The following is a 12,462-nucleotide window of genomic DNA, read 5'->3' on the forward strand; positions in this document are numbered from 1 at the left end:
TAAAATCTAAATTTACTGTTTCTGAAAATAATCCCATTTTTTTGAATGGTCAACAGTCAACAGACTGTTGTTACTCACCAATGGTTTGCTTGTGCTGTTTGAACCTGTGAACCAGAAATATACTGAATCAGGGGTGTGCATCAGTGACAGTGTATGTAAAGTCATTATTCATTTCAAGACGTAATTAAAAAATAAAATCTATTGTACCTAGTTTTGACCTTTTTGTTAACAACAGCATCACCTGCTTTAACGTGTAATGCTAACTAAATCATTACCTGGGCTTGAAACTGTTGCATTATCAGTGGTGGTCATGTTGGTTATGGTCAGGATCGTTGAGTTGTCAGAAATCACTGAAGTGAAGTTTGAACCAGAACTGGTGGCAGTAAATGTGGGTGTATCGGTTATCGCAGAAACATCTGTCCCGAAAGAAGTTGTTGCATCTGAGGTCTGTCCCCTTACACACGAAGGCAAACTTATTTGCAGTAATAAAAAAAGAAGGAAGCCTGCTGGGAAAGGAAAGAGATGGTCAAACTGCATTAAGACACTGATTTGCAAAGTACTAACAAAGGTAGAACCATTAGAAGTAGGGACATTCTTTACATTACAATAATAATCTAAGCATTTCAAAAAAGATACTATATATAAAAACTTTAAAATGATACTGTATATTATATATGGTGTATATCACAATGGTGCTGTCATATTCAGGCATTGAAATGTTGCAGATACTGAGTACTGCTTTCTCTGACATGTAATCCAATCTAGGGAATTATCTCATGGCATAAGCTCATAACAATGCTGTGTATCAAATATCCTACTGTTTAATTCATAAAAGCATGGTTAGTCATACTGTGTTTGTTGAATATATACTTATATACACCATAACTTCAACATCTTTTGTGACCTATGTATGAGCATATATTGTGTTGGTAAACATTTTTTTTTTTCAAGTTTACCTTTTGAGCAGGGGCCTGAACCCATTCTTTTCTTTGGAGCGGTGACTTTAGTGTTTTCTGTATTTCCCTGCACACACACAAACACAGGATTGTGGGTTTAGTACCCGCATCCTATAAAGGGCCACTGTTGGGCAAATGAACAAGGCCCTTGCTTTCTAAGCTGGGATATATGAAGACAGAATTTGCATTGTACTGTACAAGTGTAAAGAGAATAAAGAAACTTCAATTAAAAATGAAATGAATTTAACTATAGTAGTTCATTCCTGATCTGTTATGTTACTTACTGTCATAATGGTTGTAGATAAAAGGCTAACAAACATCATCTAATAATCATAATACAATTACTTTATATTAATGGGAAAACCTGACAAACAAACCTTAAATAAATAAGTTCTGTGTCATAAGAAGGATGTTGTGAAAGTGGAATCACATCATCTTTGCATATTCAAAATAGACAAGCAACCCAATCCATCTGTCACACAAACAATGTAATACTATGCACAGATAGAGAAAAGTTTTAAGCAAAAGTAAAAGGAATATTCCTGAAAATGATCTTTTCACAATTTTAGTTATTCACTTCTAATATTAGATAGAATATTAGAAAGGCCTAGATTATTCTTTCAGTAATTTTCATTGACGTTGCATAATAATAATATCTGCTGTTCCTTTGTTCTGCATTGAGACTGCATGCTTTGTCATTAATTGCTGTGTATTGATAGAATGAACAGATCTCATGCTTGTTAAGTAAGCAAAGCGAGCTGCAGTGTGCTTTGGGTAAACATGAAAAGTAACTGTGCTCCCAAGGCTATAGGTGCATTTGTGTGTAGATGTAGAAGCCAACCAATGCCAGTGTTGTATAAGCTCCATTAAAAAATAAAACACATCTGGTACATCCTTACAAATCATCCTATGTTCATCTGCAGAAAGCTACTGAAACAAATTTCATATCCATGGCTACCATAATGGCTCACTTTCAGTGGGACCCGTTGCTCACACATAATTAACAACTTGTTTGTTCTCAGGGAATCTCTAGGGTGTAAAGTGCAAAGCACGGCTTGTTATCCCTCATCCCCAGAGGAACCTATGTAAGCCCCTTCAAGGAAAATATCCTGGAAACCACTGTCTATGTCAACAGGTCCTCTAAAATAAGCTTTCTTTCTATACCGCTGTCTCTGCCTCTTAGTGTTACAGCTTGCAAGTTTGAGGTGCTTTAAAGTCATTTTACTTCAATTAAGGGAAGAGAGAAAAAAAAAAAAAGTAAACGCAAGCAATGTTTAGCCATTGCATGAGATTTATTCTATTAAAAATTAATGTAGCAAAGTCACATAACTAGTTTATGCATTAGGGAAATATGATGAAAGCATAGGACATAAACAAATGTGAATTTGGCAAGTGTTTTTTTTATTATTATTATTATTGGACCAATAGAAATGCTCCAAAATGATTAGGAATAAATCTTTTTCACATTGACGTCTATTAAAGTTTAAGTGTAAAGTTGTCATTTTGAAATTTTTTTTTGTGTGACAGCGACAATATACAGTCCTTTTTCTAATTAAATATAAAGTATATGTACATTTTAACCCTCTGATTTAATATAAATCTAATTCAATTCCCCAATGGATTATATAACCCCTGATTTTATTATTTAATAGCATGGTCCTCAAGATGCCAGAAAAAAATGAAAAGCCTTTGACTGTCTTTGATTGTCAGTTTTGTGTAAAAGCAGTGTATCATGTTTGGAATATTCCTCTGCCTACTGTAGCACCTGTTGGCAACCATAGCAACACCCCCTGTTTGTCAGCTTTGATCAGGGAGTCCCTCAGTGCAAACCCACATCCAAGACACAACAACACAGAAGCTTTAATTCTGCAATCTCCATCAGTGCAAGATGTATATGCCAAAATTGTACTTACTTCTGTTCAGAATGAAGGAAAGTGATGCTCTGCCTGGGAACGGCAGCTGTGACTGTAGTGAACAGTGGCTGGGTAATGCCCTTCCCTCGCTTCCTCTCCCTCTCTTCTTTCCTCTCTCTGCTCTTGCTGCTGCTGCTGCTGTCTTTCTGGTGACATCACAGCAGAGGTGGCCTAATTAGTGGAAACTTTGTGTGGCTTTCTTGACATGATTGCACGCCCAGGCAGGAGGGGAGGGACAAAATTCTGAACAGGTAGGAGAATCGGCCCACTCAAAAGAGCAGGCAGCTCTGTTCTACGTTAACCAAAGTACAACGCTTCAATTAGTCCAGGAGTCAGGTGCAGAAACATCCTTGTGCCAGGATGTAATTATTCACATGTAATGAGATTTCTGAAGCATTCTTTATGAGATTCTGAATCAGTCCTTCAAATATGAAAAACAACTGCCATGAGAAGTTGGTGAAAGTGTCTACCATTTGATGACAGTTGAGACAGTTGACAGTTGACAATTAAATTATGACTGTGTCAAAACCGTTTTGACTGTGTCAAAATGGTTTTCAGTAAGAAAAAAGCAAAAACATAACACAGTTTCAAAAATAGTATGGTATATGCCACAAATAGTAAATAGTGGTATATGTCACAAAACTAGAATAATTTATATATATATAGATAAAGAACATCAATACATACAATATAAGCACAATCCAATATAAGCACAATCTTCCTTATGTTGTAATGTACCAGGCCTTTTGGAGGAGTGCACATGTGGACTGAAGCTGGAGCTGTAGGCACCCCACTCCGCAACCAATGATGATTTTTCATTTTTGGAAAAATGGTAATTTTTCAAGCAAACAAAATTAATCAACATCAAAACAACCATTTTAGCAATAAACAGTTATTTTTGTTACTTGCTTGTGGGACCCATTTTAACAACTAGTCCACATTTGTTGGAAGAAGAACAACTATACCCCTCAGCTAATACTTAAAACGCCTCATGACTACAACTACTCCTTTGGGAGATTGTGGGTTATGGAAGCTCAGTCCCCCACACAAAAGAATATGGGTCATTTATTCAAGTAGCAAAAAACAGCCGCATTTTCCAGTTAACATGACTGTCTCACCGCCCAGATCACATACAGGTCCTGCTGTATTCACTGACTGATCTAGATTGCATTAAGAGTGGTAGCAAATAGCAGGAAAAAGAGGTTCAAGAGGTTTAGGACTGGGAGAACGGGTTGTGTTCATATATGTAACATGATCATATATGTAACACTTTGACCCTTCAAACTATACAACTGGGAGTCAGACCTCTGAGGCTGTATTCCCCTCAGTCTGTAAAATTACTTCATTGGAAGTACCAAATGCCATAAATGGAAATGGAAATAAATGTGGATTAATAGTGCAAAACAAACTCAGAAACTGGAGGTACGCACTGGGATGGATGTGAAGCATGCAAACAATTGTGCCTCTATGATAGTTTGTCTACTAAAGAATGCAAATGTAATCTTCAGGCTTGGTTGTTTATAGATGGGAATTGACATATGTCAAATGAGGAGGAGAACAGGAATATGGCTGTGAAAGGCTGAACTTATGAAAGGCTACAAAGGTTGGAACAAACTATAAGAATATATTATTATTAAATCGTTTAGTCACACACAAACGTTGTATTTCAAAAACAGGAACTTCATAGGACAAGGAAACCTTGTCTTTGAATGAAAGTAAATGTAAAAAAAAAATGTATTCATTTTGGAGCATTTTGGAGCATTTTTATTGGTCCATTCATCATATACAGTTTACAAGGTTCATGCATGACAGTAACGATATGGAGGTCAAAGGAACTATTAGTAGGGTATTTGTAATAACCATTAATACATAACTCCACCATTAGTACGATCAAAAGGGAAGACTTTATTTCATGTTTACATGCTTGAATATTTGTCAAAAAAAAAATACAATCTGAGATGAAACCATTTTCGTTTCACGCAGAGCATCACTTTTTCTGTCTTGTTGGGCTTCTTTCTGCACTGTGCTCATCTTTTCCAACAGGACAACTGAGGTGAATCACAGTTTCTGAAGAAAGATGAGAGAAGCTAGATCATTTAGGCTTTTTTTTGCTTCATTAAATATATTACAGCATGAAATGCGAAGGGAAAAGCAATCATACGTCAAATCAAAAACAAATAATGCAGCCCCCCTCAGCTGTGGGAGATATTTTGCTTTCAAAAGATTTGGTTATGAATTTACATGCTGTACTCCTAGAATTGTTTGCTCCATTTCTCTCATTTTCATAATCACTGCAGGACATGTGGCCCCTATGTGGTTCTGGAATGCATTAAAACCAAAATCAAATCACTCGTGGAATGGCCAAAGGCAAATTCAGTGATGCTTATTTGTGCGCCTTTATGTGACTCTGACTGACTTCAGAACAAAACCAGCAGTGACAGTGAAAGATACCGGCTTCGCTAACGTTTCTAGTGGCTGGGTTTCACTCAGGTTTTAAGTTGTGTTGTTCATTATAATGTTGAATCAAATAAAAAAAGATGTTTTTCAATTCATTAAATGCATTTAATGAACACAAAAAATGAGAAAAAATAATAGCAAGACTATTATAAAAGTCTACTATAAATGTTTTGTAGATACCCCAGAGCTACCACTTTGCCTTGACAGATGCCTTGATAGACTGGCTTAGACGGCCTAAGAAGTGTTCTGAAGACATTTTCTCATGTCAGGATGTCTCAGAAATCCTTAAGAGATATGAATGAAGACAGTGTACTTGTCTTAAGCCACCACCAACTTATTTAAAATGATTAAATTAATTAATATATATGATAAATATGTCTTAAAAATTAAGCATGAAACATAATGTCTTTTCTTAGCATGTGGAGGCAGTTAATTTAATCCAATATTTGTCATATTTCTAAAGATGCTTGACTTTTTCATATTATTTGTATTATTATTTGTATTATTTATTTTCATACATATCTGTGTGTTTTTTGTAATTCCCTTGTAATTCCCATTATTCATTAATTAGTTAATAGGTATATTTTGTCCCTGAACTACAACTATGGGGCTAGGAAATACAATTGCACTAGCACTGAAATGACTGTATCATTGAATATAAATGTTTTTAATGCACACATGATGTGTGGTTTTAATAAATGGTAGTTTTAATAAAATTGACATGTATGTAAGACATAATGTATAAGACACAATATTAAAAAATAAAATAATATGTATTCTACATCTTAAGGCATCTAGGAGGATTATTTGTGTCTAGACAGCCTAATGCAGTGTCTACAGATGTGGCTTTAAAATGCCTTAATATATAATAATAAATATTAAATAATAATAGTATGTCTTAATAACTGCATTAGAATACCCAAGACATGATAACTAATTTACTCGATTAAAATTAAAAACCTTAAACCTTAAATCTAATCCTAAACCTAACTTTAATCCTAACACTGTTAATAATCAACTGTTTCACCTTATAGTTGTATTATAATTTGAGCCTTTATAGATCTATGGGAGACTCTCAAAATAAGGTGTGACTAAATTAACTAAGGTGAACTAAGAGGGTCGCAAGGTCTGCTGGGAAGCTTAGTCCTACTTGTCTACATGCTCAGCAGATTCAGAATAGAGAGACACAGATCTATTTCTGTTTTTGTTGAACAACATTAATATAAATGATAGGAACTATTTTTCATATTATATACTTCGCTATTATTTACTTATTATTTATACTTACAGTGTGTAAAATTAAAGAAAAGGCTGTGGCACTGGTGGCCACTTTGGAAATCAGGAATAGAGCTCAGGATTTAGGGATAAACAGAATGAAACATGTAATGACGTTCTATGTGCTTAGATTATACTACAAGTATTAGGAAATAATGGGATTAAAACCTTAATTAAACACAGTATGCTTAAAATTCAAATTTACCTTTTCAAATGCATTCATTTAATATTTATTTAATATCTAAATTCTGAATATCTGTCATTCAGAACTATGTAAAAAAACACACACATACACACACACACCAGGACAGGCAGCAGGACATGACAAATGGTTTGCTGTGATGGTGTTATTTGAATACAGTGAATGGTGTGTGACGTGATCTGTCCCCGAAGGCAAACTCTTCACAGAGTGGGTGTAGACCCAGGCATGCGCTGGGTTCCTTCTGGGTTTCCTCTCGAAGACTCAAGACAGTGAGATGGGAGTGTCTGGCTCAGTGAGCCTAATGAAGCCCCTGAGAAAGAAACCTCAGCTCATTGTGTTTACTTGTGAGATGACGTTAGACCACTCTGAAAACCACAGAAATACAAACAGCAAAGTTATTTATTTGTTTATTTAATTACAGTCATTCAGAATTCTCCTAAGGCCAAATACAGATATAGTATGATAAAGGAAGAGAATCTTGTCTTGTTTAACAATTAAACAGTTAAAACCAATGTTGTCTAAGGACTCATGCTTCATTTGAAAGCCCGACATGACAATAATATTTTTTTTCCATTGTGAAATGCCCATGTTTAAACAGATGCTCAGATGTTCATATGTTCTCATATTTTCTATGGCATTAAGCATTAAGCATTAATGCATCAGCATTTTTTATTGAACTTTGACATCACTTAGACAAACATTCATTCTATTAATATCAAATGCTAATAGTAATGACAAATACTAAAAAACACATACTACACTAGAAGACTAGTGACTACAATCAATCAGGAGCATGACTACAACATAACTTATGAATGAGTGATGTCTTAATGAGTCTATTAATTCAATGGATATTAATTATCTGTCCATCAGCCAACCACAGCATATTATTATGCAAATAATTATATTTTTTATTAGGAAAACACCACTGATTAACTGATTTTGGAGGGACGCTTGCCCTACAAATGATTAAATGTTCAAACACGATTGAATGTTCTCTGCTCAAACACACTTGATTTTTCCTGATAGCAGGAAAAATGCTGAAAAGTGCAGAGAAGGGGTACTCCAAGACCAGGGTTGGGATAGAAGTCTACTCTGTCCTCTGGTTTAAATGACAAAAGCAGAAATATGATCAGAGTTGAATAAACTGTCAAAACCAAAAGAAGTTCTCTCAGTAGCAACAATCACTTAGTCATTCATGGGGTAGAAACCTCATGAATGGCCAGTGGAAGGTTAGGCTGGTAATCCTCCAAAATATTGTTTTTAGCTCAGAGAATTCAGAAACAGATGCTTTCGCCACCTTGTGGCAACTCAGCAGAACAACAAGAACCTCTGAATGAGAACACCATTTGCAAGCCTGGGCTCATCTGGGATCACCTGGGATCACTGTGTTTTGCAGGACAAACAAGTTAAAATTCATACATGTCTTCTGACTTTTTTTCTCATTTTTTCCCTTGGAGATGATTCAGCATAACATGCATGTCTAATTTTACTTTGTGGCTGGTTGAGGACTTAACGTACAGCAAAAGACCTCACTTTTCCACAATGGTAACCCACAGTTATTTGGACTTGGATAAATAGGATCAGAGACCAAAATTAGTATGTGTAGGGATACAACTGGACCATGCAGCTCACTGGCTAAGCAGATTAAACAGGATTTACTGCCACGCTTGTCTCGTCAGCAGCAGCCTCAGTCGCAGCTACAGGTTGGCCTGTACAGACCAGTGTGACTAAAAGCTGAATGGAGAAAGTTATTTATCCTCGTTAGGACTTAAGCCATATGTTACAACGTTTCTTCAATCAAGGTATTTGTTCATTCTGTCTGGTCTAGTGATTTCCTAGATGTCGTGTTTGTCGAGAAGTAAAACCTGTGTGCTTGAATGGAGAGAGATTAAGAATGCTGTAATTAGGAAGCAGAAATACTGAGGGGGGGGGGTGGATTCAGTTGTTGTTTGTGTCATTTAATACTGACTCTTAAACGTAAAGGTACCAAAATTGGTTATTGACCTGATCGGATGTTCATATGCTCATATCATATGATCATATCCATTAATTGACATAGAACATAGCCACATTATGTGGCTTTTTTTTACCCTTCACAATAATGATTCACTGATAAACTGCACATTAAATGGTTCTTTAAGGAAAAACAGGATTGCTTCAAAGAACCATTTTGGCAACTTTTTTAATAATGGTAATGACTGATCTCTGTTTTGGCAAAGATTTTGCATCGAACTGGCAATCATGTGGCAATAAAAATGCCCCACAATGGTGACATATGTCCTTTGGTCAGTGGTTGTCTGGACTCTGAAGGGCTTACTATGCACTTGGAGGTTTTTCTGGGTAAGTAAGACCTGTTTTGTTTCATTAATTTGTATTTAATTAACTTCAAAATTGTCTTTCTGCTGTTGTTTTATCTCCCATTTATTCTTTTTGTGTAAAAATGACATAGCTGTTGTGCTACGTTGCATTACAGATAATGCTGTTTGTGTTATAGGTAAACCCCTACTATGCCATAAAATCTCCACCATGGATAAAACATGAAACTGCAGGTGACTGTTAACAGGCCTTAGGCCTTAGTGATAGTAAACGTGTACATGACTCCTCACTTCCTAGCTAAGGTTTTTCTTGGGTAAATAGCAAAGCACTTTGTAAGTCGCTCTGGATAAGAGTGTCTGCTAAATGCCGTAAATGTAAATGTAAATGTAAATCATTGCTGTTCTATACAGTATCCAATATATAGAACTGATATGATAAGCAACTGTTTACATATAAATCTCTCATAATCTTTTACTAGTGCACTCAGAACCTTTGTATCCACAGACATCCGTACTTAAATGTGTTAAGTTAATATTGACAACAGATACATTACAAAACTGTTGCATATGCCCTGTGTAATTTGCAGTCATTGCAGTCACTTCAGCATTTCTAAATAATGCTGTGCTACTACCTGTCCAGCAGGTGGCAGCATGGCTACACTGCAAATTGATCTGACTCGAAATGCCACTCATTTAAGTGTTTTTTACGTAAATTCCCAAAAAAAAACACAGGAGACCCAGGGAAACTGTACAAGCAGGGGAAAACTCATCCGCATGAGCGCAGCAGTGCCCTACACAAGAGGTTACTCAATGCAGAGGGGGAGATTCAGGATCTGAAGGCTCAGATTGCCAGTCAAAGGGCATCATGGGAGATGCGGTTCATGGACTTGCAGAGGAGACAGCATGACCTGAGAGATCAGGTTAGAGTCCAGAATATATTGTATGTCCAGAGGAGAATGAAATACGTACTGAGGAGATCTACCTTCTATTTCGAATATTATCTTGTGTTGCATCATTATCAAATAAACTGGGCCTCAGTGCACACTATGAACCAGTTTCTCAGGCTCAGATTAAGCCCATGACTATATGTAAAAAAAATCCCTACTAGTCATTCACCATTGGCACTGCAATGAGGTTCAAGGCTAGGCTTTATCCGTGTCCAAGAAACTGGCCTGTATTTGTATAGATTCAATACTGTGAGTTTTACCATGTTTTTATATACTTTCAGCACACTGGTGCAATGGGCAGTTTAAAAATGTGATGTCTGTCATGTTAACGCCCTACTTAGCTGCACTCTGAGATTGTGGTTAGGTCGAGTGCCTTCCACAAAGTAACGGACTCTGAAGAAATGAGCGAGGCCTTCTCAGAAACTGGCTTGGAGAATGGACACCATTTCGAGGAGAAGGAACATGACTGCTCCAGTAAGTCTTTGAACCAACAAAAACATTTTCCATGACATTCACAGAGTGAGTTTCAACACCCACGCATGCCAATAGGCTTAACGGGAAGCATTTGATTCCTGTTGCTTCCTGGTTTCTATCAGGTGGCCTGAACCAAATTCAACAGCTCAGAGGGCCGGATATGAGATTACTGCGAGATGGTGTTTACTCAAACAGTCTGACCTGTGGTCAGGGCACATTTTCCACTGCTGTTGACTCCAGATCCACCTCTGCCATGTCTGTCAGCACTAGGTAGAACATACTTCTCTCTATATCTGAACACAGTATATGTATCTTGTGCTACCATTGCTCACTTGAACAAAAGTGTATCCACATTCTTGAAATGGATGTTCTTTCATATGGAGGAAATTGTTCTTCTTCTCATCTTGTTGATATTTGTTCTAGTGCTGGCTCATGGAGAAGTGGGACTGGCCCTCATCGGGTCTTTGTGCCCCATTCTCCAATGGACCTGCAGGCTGGCCACAGGGTGCGAATCCTGCTGCCCTCTGGTCGAATCAGCACCGGAACTCTGCGTTACCTGGGCCAATTGCAGGGTATGCCAGATATCCACTTGGGTGTGGAACTGGAGCTGGCTGAGAATGGGCAGCAAACAGGCACATATGAGGGACAGTGCTACTTTGAGTGGTATTACTTTACACTGTACATGAATACTTCTCTCAGAAATGTCATAAAATCATTACATAATAATGGAAAGTACCTTTTATCTGTGTTAATGACTATGCCCTTCTCTCTCTCTCTCTCTCTCTCTCTCTTTCTCTAGCAAGCCTGGACATGGTGCATTTGTGGCATTCAGTAAGCTGCTAATGGCCTGGGAGTAGACAGTAAACAGTTAAAAGCACATACAAAGTAATCAGTATTCTCATTCATCCTTATTACAGGAGCTAATAATATCTCTACAGTATTAAAATACTGAACTATGCCGAAATGTATGTTATCTGGTGGAGCATGTAAAGGCTTACGAAGGCCTTCTGAAAATTTTTTTGTCCTCTTGTTGAGTTTTGTGATCAAAAACGACCCAGCTAACCCAACAAATAAACTCACCAAGGTATTATTTCTTAAACCTTCATAATAAAAAAATAAAATAATATGTTTGTACTTCTTATATTTCTGGTCAGAGCAGGTTTTGTTGGGAATTTTAAGGTCCTTACACCCTAATAATGTGTGAATATAACTTTTTATAAAATAGAACATTTTATGTTGTAATCTTACTTTCCATCCATTTTAAAGAAAATATAACCCAATAGTATTGGAAATAAAGTAGTTGCAGAAACATGTTTTGTTGACGACAGGTCATATGAAACTCTTTTACATATAAGAAAGAATCAGGAAGAGACACTTTGTAGTAAATAAGGCTCCATTACAGACATGACATTAAGTGCATATTATCTGGTTTGGTAAGTGCATGTTATTCAGAGTTTACAAGGTGTCAGGTGTCCCAAAGCCATTCATATCTGCCACTTTGCCCTATAAGTAGACATGTTTGTAGTTTCTAGTTTTTGAAGGTGACTGCTGCAGATTTGCAGCAAAGGTACACTGTAAGGTTACTCCAAGAACATAGGGGCTCCTCCAATAACTCAAATATTTCCTAATTCTCTTAGAGGGGCCTGTAAGAATTTTTGTGATTCTCTGGTTTGCAGGCTACACACATGTTCACAGTTTGCTTGTATTCATGTAATTCTACCATTCCTACTACACCTACCTTAAAAAAAGAAAATACATACTTTTTAAAGAACTGTGAAGTAAACAAATTGCGAGAAGAGGATTTACATAGAGCTGCTTTGCATTCTGAGCATGCCTTCTTGCTGGGAGTGGACCAACTTAAATCTATGTAAACTTCCTTCTTGGAAAGCTGCAGTGTTTCCCCCAAGTGAATTTCCCTCT

The 12,462-nt window shown here is 36.8% G+C and overlaps 1 protein-coding gene across 4 annotated transcripts in view; it reads left to right on the forward strand.

Moving 5' to 3' along the window:
* Window positions 1–11,666, forward strand: part of LOC140556160 (uncharacterized) — a 19,988-nt gene extending 8,322 nt beyond the window's left edge. Inside the window, exons 1-8 of one of the 4 annotated variants that reach the window (XM_072679753.1) lie at window positions 6,119–8,608; window positions 9,026–9,146; window positions 9,301–9,355; window positions 9,854–10,041; window positions 10,410–10,542; window positions 10,665–10,812; window positions 10,966–11,220; window positions 11,342–11,666. In XM_072679753.1, coding sequence (XP_072535854.1) covers window positions 9,072–9,146; window positions 9,301–9,355; window positions 9,854–10,041; window positions 10,410–10,542; window positions 10,665–10,812; window positions 10,966–11,220; window positions 11,342–11,399 — 912 coding nt within the window. In that variant the 5' untranslated portion in view covers window positions 6,119–8,608; window positions 9,026–9,071 and the 3' untranslated portion in view covers window positions 11,400–11,666. Of the gene's footprint in view, window positions 1–6,118; window positions 9,147–9,300; window positions 9,356–9,853; window positions 10,042–10,409; window positions 10,543–10,664; window positions 10,813–10,965; window positions 11,221–11,341 lie in introns of those variants that run through there. The other 3 variants (XM_072679752.1, XM_072679751.1, XM_072679754.1) reach the window with 3 other exon arrangements.
* Window positions 11,667–12,462: the final 796 nt, after the last annotated feature.

The sequence above is a fragment of the Salminus brasiliensis genome, chromosome 5 (genome assembly GCF_030463535.1).
Source record: "Salminus brasiliensis chromosome 5, fSalBra1.hap2, whole genome shotgun sequence".
Classification (NCBI taxonomy): domain Eukaryota; kingdom Metazoa; phylum Chordata; class Actinopteri; order Characiformes; family Bryconidae; genus Salminus; species Salminus brasiliensis.